At 43.9% G+C, this 22041-nt stretch overlaps 1 protein-coding gene across 1 annotated transcript in view; it reads left to right on the top strand.

Moving 5' to 3' along the window:
- The window catches only part of Dennd2c (DENN domain containing 2C), a 71071-nt gene that overhangs the window by 24173 nt on the left and 24857 nt on the right, over positions 1-22041 (top strand). The window contains exons 2-6 of the mRNA XM_021653355.2: positions 7460-8456; positions 9928-10058; positions 10631-10743; positions 12416-12586; positions 16216-16312. Of these exons, the coding sequence (XP_021509030.1) occupies positions 7648-8456; positions 9928-10058; positions 10631-10743; positions 12416-12586; positions 16216-16312 (1321 nt within the window). The 5' untranslated portion in view covers positions 7460-7647. The remainder of the gene's footprint in view (positions 1-7459; positions 8457-9927; positions 10059-10630; positions 10744-12415; positions 12587-16215; positions 16313-22041) is intronic.

The raw sequence follows: 22041 nt of genomic DNA, 5'->3' as shown, positions 1-22041 counted from the left end.
GACAATGCTTAGTTATGAAGCTACTACACAAACAGTGATGGAGTGTGTGTTAGAGAGAGGTGTGTGTGTGAGAGAGAGATGTGCATGGGAGAGATGTATGTGTTCGAGAGGTGTTTGTGAGAAAGAGGTGTGTGAGAGAGGTGTGGTGTGAGAGAGTGTGTGAGAAAGAAATGTGTGTGCATGAGAGGTGTGTGTGTGAGGAAAAGATAGAAGGTATGTGTGTGTATGTGAGAGAGAAAGCTATATTGTGTGAGAGGTGTGTGTATGTACGCGTGAGAGAGAGAGGTACCCTGCCCCATCCCCAGCACCTGGACTCCGTGGGTTCATTCAGCTTCACCAGCTTTCCCCCCACTCCCACCCCCAGTGCTGGGGGTCCCAGTGCCCTCACCCACCAAGCGTCTGCACAGGCAGGCGGGAAGCAGCAGGCTTTCCACTCTCTTTGTTGTTTGATTTATTTTGGTTTTTTGGTTTGTTTTGGCCTGGTTTTCTTTTGTTGTGTTTTGCCTTTTGAGACAAGGCTCTCAAGGTAACCCAGGCTAGCCTCAAATTCAGTGTGAAGCCAAGGCTGATCATCACCTCCTGATACTTTTACCTCCCAATGCTGCAAAGGCACATACCATTTTTAACTTAATAACACGCCCCAACATCTTAAAAGTCAGTGACTACGAGGCATTGTAGCGGACGCCTCAACAGTCTCAACTGTCCAGCCAACTGAGGCAAGACCATTAAGCACAGGAATTGGAGCCTGCCTAAATGTGACTCACATGTCCAAAAAAAAAAAAAAGTTAAAATTTCTCATTCATATTAAGTGCAAAAATGGATAGAAGTTTCAGAGAACACTTACGTTATTTTTCTTATGATTAAATAGACTTATTTTTAAAGTCTTAACAAAAAATTTTGACAAATGTGTTCACTTATGTAACTCCCCATTCTACCAACATACATATTTTTGTTACTGCAGAAAATTCATTTCCAGTCTTCTGTGGTCAGTTGCGTTGACAGCCACACTGACCTGCTTTCTCCCTGTGAATATCAGTTTTGGCTGTTAGGAACTCTGATTTAATTGGAATGGTGCAGTATATCTGCTTTTGTTTCTGCATAACTTTTAAACATATATTGAACTTAATAGTGTATTGTCGACTTGGTAACAGACCAGTCACATGGGAAGAGAGAAGCTTAGTTGGGGGATGCCTCCGTTAGACCTGCCTGTACTTAAGTCTGTGGAGGCTTTTCCTTGCCAGATGATTGATATGGAAAGACTCAGCCCATCCTAGGCACGCCACCCCTCTGCAGGTGGGCCTGGGTTGGGTAAAAAAGCAGGCAAAGCAAACCATAGCCAGCAAGCCAGTAAGCACCGCTCCTCTGTGCATTGAGTTCCTTCCTGGAGTTCCTGTCCTGACTTGTGTTCCGGTGGACAGTGGAAGGTGATAGGAATAAGCCCTTTCCCCCTCAGGTCGTTTTCGGTCACGTGTTTATCACCGTGCTAGCAAAGGAGGCTGTCTGCATGGCGTGCATGCTGCTGCTTTGCTCCTTTTCATTGCTCTTCAGGTGTTCTAGCTTGAGGCGCTTATGAATGAAGCTGCTCTGAAATCCATGTAACAGCCTTTGTGAGCACACTCGTGCCCCTTTCTTCTACCCACTGCTAGTGGGGTTACTTGTCGGGGGGGGGGTGGTCATGCCTGAATTGTGGAAGAACCTTCCTGCTCTTTTCTAAAGTGGTTGTGTCACCATTGTTTGAAAGTTCGAGGTGTTCCAGGGCTTAGCCCTGCTGAGGGGTTGTGTGATGGTGGCTAGTGGTGTGAATCTGTTCATGTGTTCAGTGTGCTTATTGGCTGCTGTAAGTCCTTTGTAAAGTCTCATCCTACGCATGTTTTAAGTGTGGTTTTGACTCAGTTGTGATTGGTGGTGTGTTCAGGACTCAAATTCTAGGGTGAGTGTGCATGTGCTTGTGACAGAGAGAGAGGTGGGGAGAGGTGAGTGTCTAAGAGTGCGTGAGAGTATGTGTGAGAGTATTTATGTATGTGTGTGAGGGTGTGTGTGAGAGTGTATATATATATATGTGTGGGAGAGATTGTGCCTCTGTGTGTGTATGTGCAGGTGTGTTTGTATCTATGTGAGTATACATCTTTAAATGAGTTAAGGGCTTTAATTTTTCACAAAATATAATTTAAAGGTTTTTCTTTATAGTTCATGCTGAAAAACAAAAACCAAAACGACAACAAACAAACAGGAAAACATGCTGGGCAGTGATGATGGACAACTTGAATCCCAGCCTGGTCCACAAGTCAGTCCAGGACAGCCAGGGCTACACAGAGAACCCTGTCCTGAAAAACCAAAACATGAATTAAATAAGCATAAATTAAAACTAACAAACATAAGACCCCTCTTTCAGCTCTTAGGAGTAGATCTGCTGGAGTAGTGTAGTTTGAGTTTAAAAAGATAGGGGAGACACTTTTCTTCTTCAAAGATTTTTTTTTCCTGTTCCTTTTCCCCTGAAGTTTATAGTTTTAACTATTAATGCATAGGCTTGTGATGTACTTCAAGTAAATTTGGGAAATACTGTGAGTGACTGTCTTTTTCCTTGTTACACATTTGTGCCGGAGACCCTTCAAGGTTTTTCTTTCCCTGTTTTGTGACAATCTATCCATACTGTGACCCATACTGGGTTTTTTTTTTTTGGTTTGTTTGTTTGTTGTTTGTCTCCTCTCACTTGTATGAACTGTCAGGATTACTGTAGCCTTTTATCTTATTTCAACATTATTTGTATGGATATTTTGCCAGTGTGTGAATGTCTGCACCACGTGTGTGTCTGGTGCCTGCAGAGGCCATAGAGGCATTGGATCCCCTGGACCTGGAGTTACAGATGGTGTGAGCAGCCATGTGGGGCTGGGAACTGAACCCAGGTGCCCTAGGAGAGCAGCCAGTGCTTTTAACCACTGAGCCTTTTCTCCAGCCCCTCAACCTGTCACTGAACCGAGCTCACGCAGTCGCTAGGCCAGCGAGCCAGCCATCTGCAGGGATCCTCCTGCTTCTGCCTGCCCTGTGCTGGGGTTCCAGGTGTGCACTGCTGTACCCAGCTTGTTCTAAATCTTAGGGACCGAACTCCTCCTCATGCTTGTGTGGCTGAGGCCCCTGGCCCTTGTGTTCTTCCATTTTCAATGATATCATTTATTTCCTTTGACTAATTAATATATTTATAACAGCTGACCTGAAGTCTTTGCTAACTCTGTCATGTCTGTTGCTGTTTATTTGTTTATTTATTTTTAATTTTATGCTTTGGCAATGGATATGATCAACAGCAATGCTACAGTTATGACTCAACTTGCCATTTTTGAAAGGTTTATTTTATTTTAAATTATGACTGTGTGTATGGGTAGTCCACCTGAGTTCAGGTGCCCAAGGAGACCAGAGATAGGAAGTCCCAGGTGTCTTTAAATTGCCTGTGGGTGCTGGGTGCCAAACATGAATCCTCTGCAAGAATGGTGTTTACTCTTAACCACTGAGCCGCCTCCCCCCCCCCACCCGGCTGTCTGTCAGTGAAATTTTAGTTTCCTGGGCCTGTGTGAATTCATGTTGGTCAGCTTACAGCTCCTCCTATAGCTTGTTGATTGCCTGGCCACATACTCTTTCCTCTGCATTTGCAGCACAATGCTTAGCTACAGCTTCAGAGGGTTCTGTGTAAACTGCTGGAGCTTTCTCCTATCCCCCTCTCTGTTTCTGGTAACTTTGCCAGGAAAATTCCATTTGCTTTAACTCGTCTTCTGTACAGTTTTGTAGCTTGCACATACAAAGTTAGTCTAAGCCTTCATGGCTATAGGTGAGTTTCCCAGGTCCTTTCATCATTCTTTTTTAACTGAGGTAAAATTTATATATTATAAAGTTAATCATTTTGCCCCTTAGTGAGTCAGCTTTTAGGGTGGTCTAAATTGGAGCTTGAGAGATGGCTCTAGGGAAAAAGGCTTGCTCTGCAAGCGTGAGAAACTAAGTTCCGGCCCCAGTGTTGTTTAAATGCTAGGCAGACGTGTGCCCAGCCTGTAAGTCCAGTGCAGTGGAGGTGGAGACGGGATCAAGGCCAACCAAGCAAGCTAGACTACCTGAGCTCTGAGTTCAAGTGAGAAACCCTGCTTCAGCATGTACTAAAGTAGAGAGCAGTTGAAGGAGACTCCGGGTGTCAGCCACTGGGCTCTGCCCCACACATACACATGGAAAAAGTAGGAAAAAAAATGTTCTGAATTATTATGACAGGGTTGTCTGTTTAATGGGATCACTGTAAAGGATTTGGAGAAACTTGCCCTTGATTGAGTAAGTTGAGCAACCACATTCTCTGTCCAAAGAGACTTGTTAGCTGAGTGGGTTCAGATTGGCCTCCTTTAGTATGGTGAGCACACATGATATTTTAACCTGATAACTGCGTTTGATATATTTGATACTAGTAAGTATACTGCAGAACAGCAGAAAATAAAAGCAGTGGTTTAAAGTCCTCTCCAAACATTCTGTTTCCCACTTGAGAGTGCCTGATTTGCATATTTCAACTCTCCTAAGATCTGCGATCACCCACTGTGACCTTCTGGCACCTTGCCTTCTCCTTTGAGTCCTGCCTGACTTCGGTGGTCTTTAATAGCTGTGGAAGCCGTTGGCTCTTGTGCATTTAAACTGTCAGAACTTGCTCAGCAAGCTTGAGAAAGCAGTCTGTGGTACCTGTGAATAAGTTGGCTGCACCTAGAGAGTTTGAAAAAGATGAAGGTTGGAAGAGACCTTGAAAACTGATTGTGTTTATGGGGTAGAGGTCAAGACAGGAGGCTGGGGGATTGGAAATGGGGTTGAAAGGTTCTTGCAGGCTAGGAGAGACATGGGGAAGAAGTACTAAGGAGACGATGGTACGAAATATGAAATGTCTGCAGCAAGTTTTGTTTCACAAGTTATTTATTTTTAATGGGACCACATACAAATAAGCTGTATATAAGCATAGACAAGTCATATTATAAAAGGAATAAACTTGCACCTGCGATCCAAGTCCAAGCCACCCTGGCCTATAGAATGAGATCCCCGTCTCAAAAAAGCAAGCAAAGAAAAATACAGAATCTTCAGTTTTGCAAAAAGAAATATTAGAACTGTGAAATTGGCTATAAAGGTTGTTTTGTTTGTTTGTTTGTTTGTATTATTGGTACAGTCATGAATGAAGTTAAAAGGCATCAAAATGTGTGTGTTTTATGTTTAGACAACATCTTTCTGTAGCTTAGAGATTGGCCTCAAGTTGACAATCCTTCTGCCTCCCCCGGTCACAGTGCCCGGTTACAGGCATTGTATCACTACGGTTAGCTTTAAACTTTATTTTCAAGCACTTTATTCACTTTTTGAAATCATACAAGGTGAACAAGTAGAATTTCTCTTCCGTTGCTAGGCTACCACTTGAACACCATTGGTGCACATCATTGATAGTTGGGTGGAATTCTACAGATTTACACATCTGTTGTTTAGGGCAATTTTGTAGCTCTGAAAGCGTTCACTTTTCCTCTTAGTTTTACCAATGTAAACCAGGGGAAAGGTTTATTTACAAGAATGGCAGCCTCTAGAAGCCTTTCAGAAGCCAGATCCATTTTGTCTATAGTGAAGAAATCCCAAGTAACACTCGCAAATATCAGCAGCAAGAAGAGGATGTTTGGAGTCTGGGTGAGCAGTAGCTGACTGCGTCGTCATGCATCGTCATGCATCGTCATGCTTCAGCAGTAGTGTTTCATCTGGAGTGCTTGCTGGGTGCAGTGGCTCATGCTTATGGGCCAGTGTTCTAGAGGCTGGAGGATTGCAGCCAGTGGGAGACCAGCCTGAGCTCCAGAGTGAGATTCAGCCTCAGGAAAACAAAAACAAGCGCATGTGCGCGCATGCACACACACACACACACACACACACACACACAACTTCTATTAGGTTTTTGTTATGATTTTTTTCACCCACATGAGTTTAATTTCATCATCATCAACATTATATTTTTATTATTATTTGCATTAGACCAGAGTTTCTTTTCCAGCAAAGCTAATTTTCCTACAAACTTGTAAGAATGCCCACAAAGACAAACATCACATGATTTCCTTAATGTGGAAGCTAGACGGAAAAAGTAGGGCACTAAACTAAAGTGGGGGGGTCGTCTGCTAATAAGAAAGAGTGGGAGAGGCAAGAGTGTGGCTCACATACTTTATAAGCATGTGTGGAAATGTCATAGGAAACTGCATTTTAGAATGAACACACAATAGGAAAAATGATTTAAAAACTTTTGGACATGATTTCAGTGAAAGCTATGGAAGTCCTGAAGAGCAGTTTCTCCGGCAAGAATAGTGAGTGTGTGTGTGTGTGTGTGTGTGTGTGTGTGTACACGTACATACATGTAGTACCAGTCCAGTTTTGGTCAGCTGTACTTCAGAGCCAGACTAAGATAGTTTCCTGCCTGTTAATCAGGGCCACACAGATGAGCCTGCCTCAGGAAGTTTTGACTTGACTGCTATTTATAACCAGCATGTGGTGGAATGGGGGCTCAGGTCCCTGTCGAGTGGCAGGAAGCCTTTCAGCCAGTCTTCACACTTGAGGAAGTGCTTCTTGGAGCTGAGTGAGTGAAGCCTCTGTGGAAGGAAGGATGAAAAGGTGACTGCTGATCTGTGTCAAGGGTGTGGTGGCAGAGATGTGGGACAAGAAAATGGGTGCCTTTTGGATGGAGTTTCTTGGGCAGCCTGTGTGAAATCCTGTGTTGCTAACAGGTCAGCTGAAATAAGGCTTGTGAAGGGCTAATAGTACCTAGAAACGGAAGACAAGAGGAGGAAATGAGCTACTGATGTGTTTGTGAACTGGTTCCTGTCTGCACTTGTACATACACTTTAAAATTACTGGATACAGTTCTGCTTCTGTGTGTTTTGTTTGTTTGTCTCTGAGACAGGGTTTCTCTGTGTAGCCAGCCCTGGCTGTCATGGAACTCACTCTGTAGACCAGGCTGGCCTTGAACTCACCACCTCTGCCTCTGCCTCCTGAGTGCTGGGATTAAAGCACCACTATGTCTGGCCTCATGTGTGATTTTTGTAATATTACAGTAGTCTTTGTTTCATTAAGAGAAGTTTCATAAAGAAGAGCTGTATGGCCGGAGGTGTATGTAGCCCAGTGGCAGTGTGTTTACCCAGCACTCGGAAGGCTCTGGGTTTGCTCTCTAGTCCCACATGCACGAAAAAAGAATTGATTCATTACAAAATAATGTTTGTAGTTTCCAGAGTATTAAATATAGCAGACCATTAAAGATGACAGCTCAAGAAATACTGCCAGAAACATTTTCTTAGTAAGATTGAGTTCATGGAGTCGAACACTTTTTTTTTTTTTTTTACAAATGTGATGTAAATTATTTAGTGCTTGGTGGGCAGTGGTCATGGATTTTTAAAGTAAGAAATCCTGAAACTATGTTAATATTCTTGTTTCATCTTGATAGGATCATTCATGATACAGCTGTAGCTGTTTTCAACAAAAATCAGTGATGAAAACTGTTCTTTTTAACAAGATACCTCCAAGTTAAACATGGAAGGCAAATACTGGAATCGTTTCAGTTCTGACCAGATAAAGAATACAGCATTTTCCAGCTAGCTTGGGATGGCACCTTGCTAAGATTCATCACTTGCCATGCACCCCACCGGGAACATGGATGTTGGCTTTACTCGGTCCGCGGTTCAGACCCTGTCCAGAAGCCACTGCAAGAACATCAAACAGAAGATTTCCCAGTGGGAAGGAAGAGCTAACGGTGTAACTAGGCCAGCTAAGCTTCATCCAAAGGACTTCGGAGTGAGGCATAACTGCCAGCAAGAGAGTCCTCCTCACAAGTGCCCCCCTGGGGAGGAAAGGAGCCACTCTCAGAATGGGGATTTACCCAGGATTGCAGATGCCAAAAGCTTTGATCAAAGTGGGGAAAAAAGCGAGAGGCGGGAGTGTAGAGACGCCCACCCCTCGGAGAGTGATCCAGACTCCAGCTGGGTGTGTGCTCGTGTCAAACAGATTGAAAACTGGCATGCTGTCTCTGGTAAGGATCCAGAGGCCTCCTTACCGCCAGGAAACTTCTATACCTCACAGATACTGTGGAAGAGCATAGAAGCGCTTCCCCCAGATAAAGCTTTAAATGTGGCTTTAGCACCTTGTGACTCTACAGAAAAAGAACCGAATTTCAGAGTTCTGCGTAGTTCTTATGGAATAACCAAAAGCTTGGAAAGTATTTATTGTGAACCCGAGGGGCAAGAATGCGGACCCTCTATAAATCCTCTGCCCAAACCTCGTAGGACATTCAGGTATTCATCTGAATCTGGTGGCGTGCCATATAAAGAAAGAAACTGTGACCAAAAGTACTGTGAAAATAATTCCTGTGCGGAGTCTTCTCTGGCTTCTTCTCAGGATCCCGAACCAAAGAAATATGGTGGGAAGATCCGAAGGAGATCCAAAAGGTATGTGTTTGTCTTACCCCTCACGATTACAGTGCATGATTTTTGAGCTGCTTTGCTTTTCAATCCGAGTTTCACTTCCCACCACGGAATACAGGCTTCCGTTGGCCTAGAGATGTTGATAGCACGGAGGGCAAGTGGAAGGGCAAAGCACAGGTGTAGAAATGCAGGTAGCACTAGTGACATTCTGCCACCTGACAGCCCAGAACACTTGGCAAGTAGCGTCTTCAAGAATTCCAAAGGTTGGGCTGGAGAGATGGCTCAGAGGTTGAGACCACTGACAGGTGCTCCTCCAGAGGTCCTGAGCTCAGTTCCCATCAACCACGTGGTAGCTCACAACCATCTATAAATTCTGACGGCTGGGTGGGGTGGTGCATATCTCTCTCCCCACCATCAGGAATGGAGGCAGGAGGACCACCACAATTGGGAGGTTAGCCTGAGCTACATAATCACTTACCAGCTTGACAAGGCATTGTCTTATCTCCCTTGCCCAACCACCGAAAAAGCTTTAGATGAGCAGATCCAAGCCAGGCACAGTGGCATGCCTGTGATCCCAGCACTCTGGGAGGCAGAGGCAGGTGGATCTCTGTGAGTTTCAAGTCCAGCCTGGTCTACAGAGTGAGTCTAGGACAACCAAGGCTATACAGAGAAACTCATTGTCTTGGGGGGAAAAAAGACAAGCATGTCCATCCTTTGACTTATTTAGGGCATGCTGGCCTCAGCCTCTTTTAAGTAGGGAGTAGTTCATGGCGCTGGAGAGATGGCTAAGCAGGTAAAAGCACTGGCTGCTCTTCCAGGGGAACCAGGTTTGATTCCCAGCATCCACACGGCAGCTTATAACCATCTGTAACTACCGGGGAGCTGATATCTTCTTGTGGCTTCTGTGGTCATCAGGCACACAAGTGGTTTATAGACATGCGTGTAGGCAGAACGTGCGTATGCACAGACACACACAGTTGTTTGTTTTGGTTTTTTGAGACAGGGTTTCTCTGTGTAGCTTTGGCTGTCCTGGAACTTGCTCTGTAGACCAGGCTGGCCCGAACTCACAGAGATCCTCCTGCCTCTGCCTTTCAAGTGCTGGGAGTAAAGGCTCATTAGTTGATTAGGGAGTAAAGAATCTAATGATGAGCATGAGTGTGAACAGTTGAAAGCCTATAGTTTCTGTTACTTATTATCCTTACATCTCTGATAAAAAAAAACCAAACATTTTTTGCAATGAAAAATTAAAGAAAAAAAAATATTTTTTTGAGTCAGGGATATAGCCATGTCTGTCCCAGAACTCACTATGTTAACCAGACTGTCCTCAAACTCACTAAGATCCACTTGCTTCTCTCTCCCAAGTGCTGGGATTAAAGGTCTGTGCTATCTCTGTAATTTTACACACAAGTCTTTTTACTTTTTTGCATTCTCCTCGTATCATTTAGAGACCACACTTTTTGTAGGTGTAACTTTAAAATCTATCTCCTTTCTTTAGGAAATCTTTTGAGTTTGAAGATATTCAGCACTTTCGGAACTCACGGAAGATTCATGAAGAACTTGGAAGAAATGCTGGTTCAGCACTTTATTATACACAGTCTGAGGATAATATCTATGAGGATATTATATGTAGGTGGCCATGCTTTGCAGTTAAGTTTAATGCATATTTGGTGATGCCCCTCATTGTACAGTGGTCTTTTCTTTTATAATCAAACATACCTTGTTTTGACTTTTTCGTTTTTTTAATAAATCTTCATTTTTTATTTTTTGGTTTTTCGAGACAGGTTTCTCTGTGTAGCCTTGGTTGTCCGGGATCCACTGTCTAGACCAGGCTGGCCAGGAACTCACAGGGATCCACTTGCCTCTGCCTCCCAAGTGCTGGGAGTATAGGTGTACGCCACCATGCCTGGCAACTTTGTTTTTCTAACATGGAAACATTCTGTGTATAATGTTTTTCATCATTAACGAGTTTTACAGTTAGAATAATGGATGACTCAGTTAAGAATTAATGTTTACAGTATAGTGTTTTGAAAGTTCTTTAGGTTGGTTGAACACCGGAGTGACGTATAAACTTAAAATGCTATTGCTCTTACAACCTTACATCCCCACAAGAATGTAGAAGAAAGTCATTCTCACCCTTAGGTAAAGGCACTGTTCCTACTTAGTTATGTTTCTCTAAGTGGTGTTCCTTGATTTTAAAGACCCAGCCAAGGAGAATCCCTACGAAGATATCCCTGTGCAGCCGTTTCCCATTTGGAGATCCCCTTCAGCATGGAGGCTGCCACCTGCGAAGAGCGCCTTCAGAACACCCAAGGTACACCGAGCGCCATCACTCATGAGCACGCTGGACTGTAGGGTGCATGGAAAAGGCTACAGGTGCCATTGCTGATTGGGTAGGAAGGTGTCCAGGAGACTCACAACTTCGAGGCCTGGGAAGGTAGCCCAGCTCTGAGGTGGCGCATTGTCCGGAGGGAGGGGTATCCTGAGACACAGGAGCCCAGGGACCGAACAGCTCTTGAGAGGAGGCCTCCTCAGCAGAGGTGGTGCAGCTCTCAGGGGAGGGTTTCCTCAACCTCTGAGGAGCTGAGGAGCTTAGGGCCTAAGCTCCGGAGAGTCACACCAGGCAGTAAATCTCTTCCAAGAGACTTATTGGAGGGAATGAATCCAGGCCTGGCTGCCTCTGCTCCCAGGGAAAGGCAGCAGAGAACTGGGCAAACACAGCCTTTACATAGGATGTTTTAGGGACGGAGCTTTCTAGGGCAGAAATTTCCAGAGTGAGGATTGGTGGGATTTCAAGTCCTGAGCTTGGGGGAAGCTTAGGGATTGGTGAGTTTTTGTTCAGCCTTTAAATTAGCATCATCTGGGAGGGGCTGGAGGACCACTGTGCCAGAGGCTGACCTGCCAGTTTGACAGTTAGAGGTGTGGGGGAGGGGCCTATTAACACATCCTAAGCAGTTTACACAGATTTGAACTCTAAATATCTTCCCTACACTATGGATTTATACTAAAGGGTCAGATTTCTAGGTCTGGTCCCTGCCTGGCAGTGTCAGATCATGTAAAGCTGCCTGCCTTGGAGGAATGGCTAGTTTATACATTGTTTCAGTTAAACATGCTTGTACACACACACACACACACACACACACACACACACACACACCCACTCAATCACTCACGCAGACACACCCCGGAATGTCCTGTCAGCAGCATCCTGAGGCCTCAGATGTGGCTTCAGCTTCTCAGTTTCTCCAGGCATCTTATCTCAGGCCCCAGTGCTATGGAGATTTCACCTCAGCCACTCTGGAGTCCTGAGGTGCTCCTGTCCAGAGAAGCCAGCAGCACAGCCTGGAGCTCTCCCACAGCCTGTGGTGCCCTTCCTGACTCCTTCCCAGAGTTCCTATCTCTGCCGGAAGTTCTGCCTCCCTTGCCTGCCTTTGCTATTGGCTGTTCAGCTCTTTATTAAACCAATCAGAAGGTGAGAAAAGTGTACATTTACAAAACATAGAGACAGGTGATTCTTAACAATACCAAAGTTCAGGCTGGTGCAGAAATCAGCATCTGAATAACAAAGAAAACCTTTACACAGTGCACAAAAAAAATCACCCCAACAGTCACAGTACCAGGTCACAACCCATGGCTTAAGTAGCTGTGCTTAAGGCAGGCCGTGAACTTTTCAGTTCTCTGTAGTTTCCATATTAAGCTCATTTCAGCCTGTGGCCTGGGTTACCTCCTCACTCCCTGAAGCTTTGAGACTGTTGTTTGAGTTGGTCGAGATGATGAACTATTACAGGAATTTGATTAGGTCATGGGGTAGAACTTTGGATTAGAAAACAGACAAGCTACATTACTGAAATGAGAAGGAATTGCAGAATCCCCACTTGAGATGGGTTTAAAGAAAAGATAAGCATTTTTCAGGGTAACTTTGACTTTGTATGAAAACATAGGCATTACCTGGAGATCTCATTTTACCAGTGTGTCTCCCGTTTTAGCTCCCTCCCAAACCCCAATTCCTTCAGCGGAAGACAATGGAACTGAAGAACTCCCAAGCATATTTGCGATCCAAGCTCACGAAGGATACCACTTTGCCTGTCACCTTAACGGAATGGAAGCTTTTCCGAGCTGGAGAAGTGGCTAACAGGAAAAAGAGAAATCTCCCACAGGTGAGGAGTCCAGCACATTCATTCTTCAAATGTTTACCCCAGCATTTTAATAAAGGAGAACAAATTCATTAGAATGAACTTAATAATAGTTTAGAACTTACCTGTTGGGATTAGATTTGGAAAGCAGCCTTGAGTTTTGAATTTTGGCTCATTCAAGCATTTACACTAATGGCTTTTGGCGTTCTTCCTTTGTGGATTGGAGACTTGACATCAGATAGAGGGGTTTCACCTCTGTCATCCTGGCTCTTGTTGGAAATCAACCATCTATCTCAAGGAAATGCCAGACTCAAACAAAAGGAGTCTGTTTATGCCCCTTCATTTGTGTACCAAAGCGAGGTCGGTCTCCTGCTGGCGTTTACAGTAATGATGAAGTATTGTGCCATTTATTAGGGTTAAAATGTCCATTCAGAGATGGAGAAAAGGAAACCAGACTGTTACTTGATACTAGACATTGTCAAAACCCTATGAAATAAATGACCTGCCTTCAAGGGATAGGAAAGGCAGTAAGCTCCCGTCCGAAAAGCAAAATGTTTGGTGTTTTTTTTTTTGTTTGTTTGTTTTTTGTTTTTTCAGAATATTTTTTTTAATGATATTACTTGTAGCCTTATCTTCTTTTACGAGAGACTTTTATAAGGTTACATAAAAATATTTAACTAAGATGTTATCAGGACTGACACAGTTGAGTAGCAGATAATATTTGTAATGAAGAAATCAGATAATTGAAATATTTTTCATTCCATAGTGCCTGGTGAATTAGCTCAAATATCATTTAGCACACACATTTTGTACCTGACTTTAACATAAAAGTCTCAGCTGTTTCTTGGTTTAGTGGCTGCTGATTGGTTCCTTGGTAAATGTTATGTTCCATAGTTAATTTAATTCTTCTGGTCTGTTTCCTGCCCTCGCGCTTGGGCAGGCACCCTGCAGGAGCTTTCTCCTCAGGAAGATGACTCTGGCACTTACTGAAGCCTCTGTGACTCCAGAACAGCGGGTCATGTGTTCTAGGGACGAGGATACAGACTCCTTAGACCCTTCAGATGGCATTAGCAACTATCAGGGAATTGTGGACAGCCCGGTTAAGTGATACAGAAGAGAGCTGGAGTGTGGCTCAGTGTTAAAGCAGTTGTCCTACGTGTGTGAGGCCTGTTTCAGTCCTGCACCACAGAGGACAAGCAAGAGGGAGCTGAGGAGTCTCTGTGCTGCTCCCTTCTGGTGCTGTCTTCCGCTGCTGAGTGATGCCAGAAGCTGATCCACTTTCTTCCTCCTCCTCTCCTTCTTTTTCTTTTTCTTTTGGTTTTTTGAGACAGGGTTTCTCTGTATAGCCATGGCTATCCTGGAATTCACTTTAGACTAGGCTGTCGCTGAGCTCAGAGGTCTGCCTGTTTCTGCCTCCCAAGTACTGGGATTAAAGGTGTGCTGGCTGCTGATTTACTTCCTAATAACAGATGATAGGATCAACTCTCTCAACATTAAACGTTTTCTTTTCTTTAAAAAAAAAAGTAAGACAAGGTCTCATTATTACATAGACCAACCTGGTCTAAAGCTGAAGCAGTTCTTCTCTCCACGTTCTGATGTGTCACGTATTATGAGGCCAGGTGTCGATTACGCACATTTGAAAAAGAGGTCTAAATGTTGGTAGCCTCTAACCAAGTTTACTGAAATCCATATCCATAGTGAATTGTTACAAATATTAGTTTTGCTGTTGGTTTGAGTTTTCTGTTGTTTTGTTTGTTTTTTGGTGAGACAAGGTCTCTCTGTGTAGCTCTGGCTGTCCTGGAATTCTATATAGATCAGGTTGGCCTTCAATACACGGAAATCTACCTGCTTCTGTCTCCCACGCTGTTTTCTCCCTTTTCCTTCCTCTTTTTTTTTTTTTTTTTTTTTTTTTTTAGTTTTTTTTTTCTGTGTATCCATGGCTGTCCTGGGCTCACTTTGTAGACCTTTAAGTCCTTTTAGGATATCCCAGATGCAATACAAATTTTGGTTGTTTTGAGTATCTTCAGGAATATTCCATGAGAAAAGCAGTTTTCATTTATGTCCTCTTTGATGGCTCCAGCTTTCCCTGGAAGGGAAATTGCTTTCAGTCAGATCTAGCTCATATGCGTGGTCCCCACCCTTCCTTCCTTTCTCTGCTCTGGAAGCCTCTGTGGGGATTGCTAGTACCTTCCCTGATGCTTTAGTGTTTATGTCTGTCGAGTGAGCAGCTGTTTTCTGTCCTTCCTCAGAGCTTTCTGCAGTGTTTTCTGCAGCTGCAAGGTAAGTGCAGGCTCCTAGTCCTGCTTCATAACCAGAGTTGTAGGTTGACACTTGATCTGATATTCCCGGAACAGTAATTTCCTTCAAAATAGTGGGCATACCATTGATTCTGCTTTGTAAATCCACATTAATGTTTATGCTACCTTTGGTGTTTCTGCATCTGAAACTTTTCTGCAGTCCATGGAGGCAGCTTTCTCTCTTGGGTTCTCCTGCTTGCTTCTTTGTTAAGGCAACACTGAGGAGCACTGGCAATTTTTCACCTGAATGGCAGCTGCAAAAATTCCCTACGAGAGCAAATGCTTGTACAGATGTGGAGATCTGCACATGCTCCTCACGTGCTTTAGCCTGGAGTGGACTGACTCGGCTCGATGCCTGTGGACTGCTGAAAAAAATCACACAGACAAAGAATATGACACTCTTCTCAACAGACTGTCAAGTCATCTACAGAGTGCTTGACAGTTCTGTCTAGGCAGTGTGTTAAATCAAACAACTTGGAACCTTAAGAGAAAAAGAAAAGTGGGCGTAGAAAGGTTAATCAGCTCCTTGTTCTAAAATGTGTGTTGACGTCACAGCTCTGCTCTTGTATTCTTTTTCACCTCAGTCTGTGTGTATCTCTTTGTGTGTCTGACTCTCTTCTGTATGCACATACCTTTTCCCCAGCATTAGGAAAGAATTCTGAGTAATGCTTACTAAATAGAAACAGCTGTAAAACAATTTAAAAATGAGTGATCTGATTGCAGTTGCTTGAGGTATGGATTGATGAGCGGAGTGGGAGGAAAACATAGTTGTGCATGGAGTAATTTGAGCCCCCGTTTTTATGGCATCTGTAACATAAGCTGCAGCATTTATACTCGCAGGGGCAGAGTGCACTTCTTGTGACAGAAGCTCCAATAAGCAGGATTGTCTCCTCTTGGGAGAAACTCCTGGGAGCAGAAATAACTAAGCCCCACCCTACAGTGGGTTACTGCTCCCCTTCCTGCTCCGAGCAAGTGAAAACTTGAGCAAAGTGTTACTCACTAGAGGGAGGGCAGTAGCCACATTCCCAGCGTGTTGTGACACAGTGACACAAAACCTCTCCAAGAAGCTGTATTGGGTTCACCTGGAAGGGCAGGATCCTTTGAACTCTTGTTTCCTGGGTTATAGACACTTGGTATGAGAACACACATCATCCAATGATACTGTTTTAACCCAAAATGGAAAAATGTGAAGGTTTTTATTATTCGGTTATTTTAGTTGTTAGTTTAATTATTTTATTATGCAATTATTATTACTCTTTCCTCCAAAGGAGCATTTAATGTATTAATGCAGTCATGCAGAGAACCTTTTTGGTTGGTGGCTTTGACTTGTAATTTTCTTGTCTTTTTTTCCCCCAGCTTGTTTTGAAAATAAATGATACATTTGAGTCTAAGAGAGGGAAGAAGAGGGTAAAGTTACAGCCTTATACTGGGAAAGAAGCCCCCTCCTCAAAAGGTAAAAACTGTTTTTGCTCTTCTGTTTGTAGCTGTTTGTATTCATGTTAGTCTCCTACTGCTGTGACCGACATGTCTGGGAGAACAACTTAAGGATGGGAAGATTTGTTTTGGCTCCTGGTCTCAGAGGGCTCGGTCCACCAGTCAGCTCCTGGTTTCAGAGGGCTCGGTCCACCAGTCAGCTCCTGGTCTCAGAGGGCTCTGTCCACCAGTCAGCTCCTGGTTTCAGAGGGCTCGGTCCACCAGTCAGCTCCTGGTCTCAGAGGGCTCTGTCCACCAGTCAGCTCCTGGTTTCAGAGGGCTCGGTCCACCAGTCAGCTCCTGGTCTCAGAGGGCTCTGTCCACCAGTCAGCTCCTGGTCTCAGAGGGCTCAGTTACCAGTCAGCTCCTGGTTTCAGAGGGCTCTGTCCACCAGTCAGCTCATGATAGCAGGAGCATGCAGCAGACTGGGAAACAGACCACAAGGAAGAAGCCAGGGCTGGGATTACATCTGACTCCTGTCAATTAGGCCCCACCTCCTAGAGTTTTAAAGCTCTCCAGAGTAGTGCCAGCAGCTGGGGAGCAGGCATTCAAAACATGAGCCTCTGGGAACATTTTGGATTCAAACCATAACCGCATATGAAGGGAGCATTGTTACATAACTTAATGCTTGATTAGACAGTCTCACTCCCTAGTTCAAGTTGGCCTGGGACTCACCTTGTATCTCAGGCTGCCCATGAGTTTGTGGTGAGCCTTCTGCCTGAGTCTTCCAGCTTAGGGATTACAGGCATGAGCCACCACACTCACACCAAGCTCTTCAAGGGCCCTTTCAATTCCTTCTTATTTAATTCAAAGTAAAACAAACAAACAAAAACAAACAAACAAACAAAAAACCCCAATATGTGAATAAATAAATAAAACAATTGTGAACCAATGAGACTAAATTGCTTAGGTAGTTTGAGCAATTATTTTGTAATTCCACTTTGAGCTCTGTCTCTCTCTTTCTGGTTTTTCAAGACTAGGTTTCTCTGTGTAGCCCTGGCTGTCCTGGACTCCCTTTGTAGACAGGCTGGCCTCCAACTCACAGCAATCCACCAGCCTGTGACTCCCAAGTGCTGGATTATAGGTGTGAGCCACCACACCCGGCTCCCTTTGATCTCTTGTTTGTTCCCCTTTTGAGAACAGGTCTTGCTCTGTAGCCCAGGCTGGTCAGGAACTTGGGGCTCTGCTTCCCCAGCCTCCCCGGTGCAGAGTACAGACCTGCACCACTGTGGCCAGCAAACATGCCATACCCAGCTTGTACCACGTTTCTGAAGCTCAGTAGTTTATCATGCAGATAGCCAGATACAATTTAAATTAGTTAAGAAACGTTCAGTGTTCACAACACATTAACAGCTTTGATATAAAAACTCGTATTCGAAGGTCTGAGTGTGCTGGTGCACACTCGTAATCCTGGCACTAAGGAGGCTGAGGCTGGAAGAATGAAGTTCCAGCCCCAGCTCTCTAGGGAGGTGTTATTTCTCACAAGCCCCCATGAGGGCTGAAGAGCACCTGCCTGCCTCACCGGGTGGCCCGGGCTTCAGCCCCAGCACTGCAAACAGCCTCACGAAATCTCTGTTTGGTTGAACAAAGGAAATAGGTAGAACTTAGCAATTTCAATTTTTCTTTATAGAGTACATAAGTGAGGAAGTCCTGTCAGAGGACATTACTTCTTGTTTTTACAGATTTACAAAGAGAAATATCTTAAATTCATTTAAAAATCTACTGTACATTGAAACAAGTTAATTGTGTCAAAATAAAACCATCTGGGTTCCGAAGACTCTGCTCTTACTGTGTAAGACTGGCTTTGATACAGCCCTGCCAGAAGAACAACACGTGCACTGGGCACCGTGTTTAACGTACCGTGTTTTTCTTCTTCTCATGTGTCTGTAGGTGTGATGTGCATATGTGTGTTCATGTGAGTGGGTGTACGTGTGTGTACATTCGGGTGAAGGCCTGAGATGGGTAGACTTTCCTCTATCGTTATTCTGCCTTTTTCCTCTGAGGCAGGGGCTCCTAATCAAACCCAGAGCTCTGTGATGCAGAGAGTCTGAATTGCAGTGGGGACATACCCAGGTGTGGGTCCCTGTCTCCACCCTCTGAGGCTAAATTACAGGTGGTCTGTTACCACCACCCAGCGTTTACTTGGGTTCTGGGGACCCAAACTCCAGCCCTCTTGGGTGCATGGCAGGCACTTTAAGCACTGAGCCAGCTCCCCAGCCCATGTGTCAAAGGGAAGCATTTAGACAAGCTTCATTTTTCTCTGGGAATGAAGTGTCTTTGGCTAATTATTATCAACGACAGCTAATACTTATTGAATAAAATACTTGTTTAAAGATTTCATCTCATTTGTAATGCCACAGTCGGAGTCAGGCACCACGATGTGTCATAGATGGAGCAGCTGGCCCAGAGGAGGAAGTGTAGAGTGGAGTCAGGGGCAAGCCTACGCTCTCCATGCTCCCATGAACATGGAATTTTAGCCATCCCTCTCTTCGGTGTTTCCTTATCCCAGGCAAAGGTGTCAGGAAAGGGCTTCTCAGTGTAATTCCAAGCTAGATACAGAAATGGAAACGGACATGACACTTTAGAGTCTCTCTAATGCATTACTGTTGATTTTCTAAATCCTGTGTGACAGGTATTGTTGATTTATAGATAAGGAAGTAGAATGTAGCTACAAATTATATAAAATGCCCAAATGCTGGGGCCAGCAAGAGTGCTTACGAAACAGCCCCATTGTCCTGGCCCAGGGAGATGCCTTAGTGGGTAAAAGTGCTAGTCACATAGGCCTCATGACCTGAGTGTGATCCCTGGAACCCGAATAAAAAGCTGGGTGCTTTAGTTAGCCATATGTATATTAAAGACAGGGTCTCTACATAGTCTCTGCTGTTCTGGAACTCACTCTGGCCTCAAACTCACAGAGATCCACCTGCCTTTGCCTCCCAAGGGCTGGGATTAAAGGTGTGCTCCAGCCGGCCCTGCTAAAGCTGGGTGCAGCAGTGCATGTCTGTAATCCCAGCATTCCTACAGTGAGATGGGAGTGGGGACAGGAGAATTGGTCAGTGCTAGCCACCAAGCTAGCTTGAAGGGTGTGGTGCAGTGACCGACAACAGGAAAGACCCTGTCCCAAAACAAAACAAAAAAAAAACTCAAAAAAAAAAGGTGGAAAGAGAGGAACAGTTTCCAAAGTTATTTTTGATTGTACTTGAGTGCTGTAGCATATAAACACACATACAAAATGAATTTTTTTAAATTTAATTAATAAAAGTTAAAATAATTGACTTCAGGCACACTATACCTGCCTGAGGTTGAGAGGAGTCAGATTTTGCTTTTTTTAAAAATCATATCATTGGAAAAAATACCTTCAGCAGCCTGAATTGCCAACTTCTAGCACCAAAAGCAAACAAACAAAGAAAAACAAGTATTCCATAGACATCCCTCATAAAACTTGGTTTTCCTCTGTGACCTGAAGAAAGTTATTATTCCCCCAGCTCCTGTGCTAGCCCCTCCTGTGAGCCAGAGGAGTGTTGACCTGTCTGAGGAGCCCCCCAGCTCTGTCAGCACAGCGCTCAGGTTCTCTCTTCTTGTGTGCTTTTGCTTGTGTGTTAACCTAATGGACCTGGATAATTATATATGCCCGCTCTGCACCTCAGTGCTGGGTTCGCTACCTGAGCATTTCTCAACCAGTCTCAGTTGTTACAAAAGGCGCTGCATTTCTTCACCTTTGCCATTATAATATTGTGTGTTGAAATCAAAAGACAGACAACCCAGGGCTGTTGATACTCCTGCAGGTTCCCGACAGATTTCTCTGTTGGTTCCTAGGCCCTTTAATCCACACTCACTGTGATGACTGCAGGTCATCAGAACCTTTAACTGACCTATCATCAGACTTTTGGCTCTGAGTTGCCCTTTCTCTCTCTCCTTTTGGCTTTCTTTCATAAGAAAGAAACTTCATAAGCTCACGAGAATACTTGATTCTAAGGATAATACTTTTTTTTTTTTTTGTAAAGATGTTATTTTTAAGCTGGACATGATGGCACATGCCTTCGATCCCAGGCAGAGGCAGGGGGATCTCTGTGAGTTTGAGTCCAGCCTGGTTTTCAGAGTGACTTCCAGGACAGCCACGCCTACACAGAGAGATCTTGTCTCAAAAACAAAAAACAAACAAAACAAAACAACAACAAAAAAGACTTTATTTTATGTGTCTGTGTGTGTGTCACATATATTCAGGATTCCCAAAGAGGTCAAAGTGGGTTGTAAGTCACCTGATATGGGTACTTGGAACCAAACCAAACTCAGATCCTTTAGAAGAGCAGAAAGTGCTCGTAACCACTGAGCCATCTCTCCAGTCCCTAAAGACTTTTTCTGTGTAAGTTTTATATTATTCAGATTTTTATTCTGTGCTTTCTGTTTTAAAGACTTAATGAATGTACCTCAGAGCTCCTTCAGTGTCAACACCGAGACCCTGAAAGCTCTACTGTACCCAGGGTATAGAAATGGAAGTCTCATGGTGGATGGTTGTGCTCATCAGGGAGACCCTTATTCTATCCCCATCACCTCAAGTTTTCAGTCCAAGTAGTAGACATTTTGGTTGTCTCTTACATACTTAACCTACAGAGATAGATCTATGAAGAAAAGCACGCACAAATATTCAAACAATGTTGCAATGCTGAGTGTTTTACTTACTGTGTGTACTGTATTTGTAAGTTAAGCTCCTTGTAGTAGACTCACTTGATCTGTGATTTATAATGCCTATTTCTAAGCATTTATCATTTTTCTGCCATTTGTGTGTACATACATATGTATGTGTGTATGTGTGTGAACATTTGTGTACATATATGTGGAGGCCAGAGATCTAGTCTACCTTGTTTTTTGAGACAGTTTTTGACGGTCCTAGAGCTCACTGAGTAGGCTGTGTTGGTTGGCTAGTGAGTCCCAGCAGTGGAATTGTAAGCACCTTACATTGTATGTGGTCCTCATGTGTGCACTACAGAAACCTTATGACTTGAGCTATCTTCCTAGCCCATTTGATTTTAATAGCTCTTTGAGAATTAAGAAATTTAGTTTTGAGCCAGACAGAACGACACACACTTTTATCCTCAGCACTCAGAAGGCAGAGGCAGGAGGATCACTGTGAGTTTGAGACCAGAATGGTCTACATAGAGAACAAAGATACCCTGGCTTAAAAAAAGAAGAAAGGAGCCTAGTTTTAAGCTGCGAGCATGGTGGCCCATGTTTGTAATCCCTTTTGGAATTTTGAAGGCTGAAGCAGGAGGATTGGTCCAAGTTTGAGGCCAGCTTGTGCTACATAGTAAAGTTCCATGCTAGCCTGGGCTACAGAATGAGACCCTACCTTAACAAGCACAAAAAAAGAAGAAAATAGTTCTTGTATCTTCAATATACTTACAAATATTTTCCCAATTTATTTTTCAATTTTTAATTTAGTACTGAGGTTTTTTTAATTAGAAAAATTTATTTTTTCTTTCCGGTTTTTGGAACAGGGTGTCATGTAGCACAGGTTGTCCTGACTTCACTGTGTGTAGCTAAAGCTGTCATTAAACCCTTGATCCTCTTGTGTCAGGCTCTCATCTACTCGATTAAGGTGTGGCTACCAGGCCTGACTGAATTTCAAAATGTTATATCATCAGATTTATGCATGTTTTAAATTTATGAATGTTAGGCTGTGATTTTCCTGATAAAAAGATTTTTCTCTTG

The sequence above is a fragment of the Meriones unguiculatus genome, chromosome 10 (assembly GCF_030254825.1).
Source record: "Meriones unguiculatus strain TT.TT164.6M chromosome 10, Bangor_MerUng_6.1, whole genome shotgun sequence".
NCBI classification, from domain to species: Eukaryota; Metazoa; Chordata; class Mammalia; order Rodentia; family Muridae; genus Meriones; species Meriones unguiculatus.
This window is presented reverse-complemented; position numbering and strand designations above follow the sequence as displayed.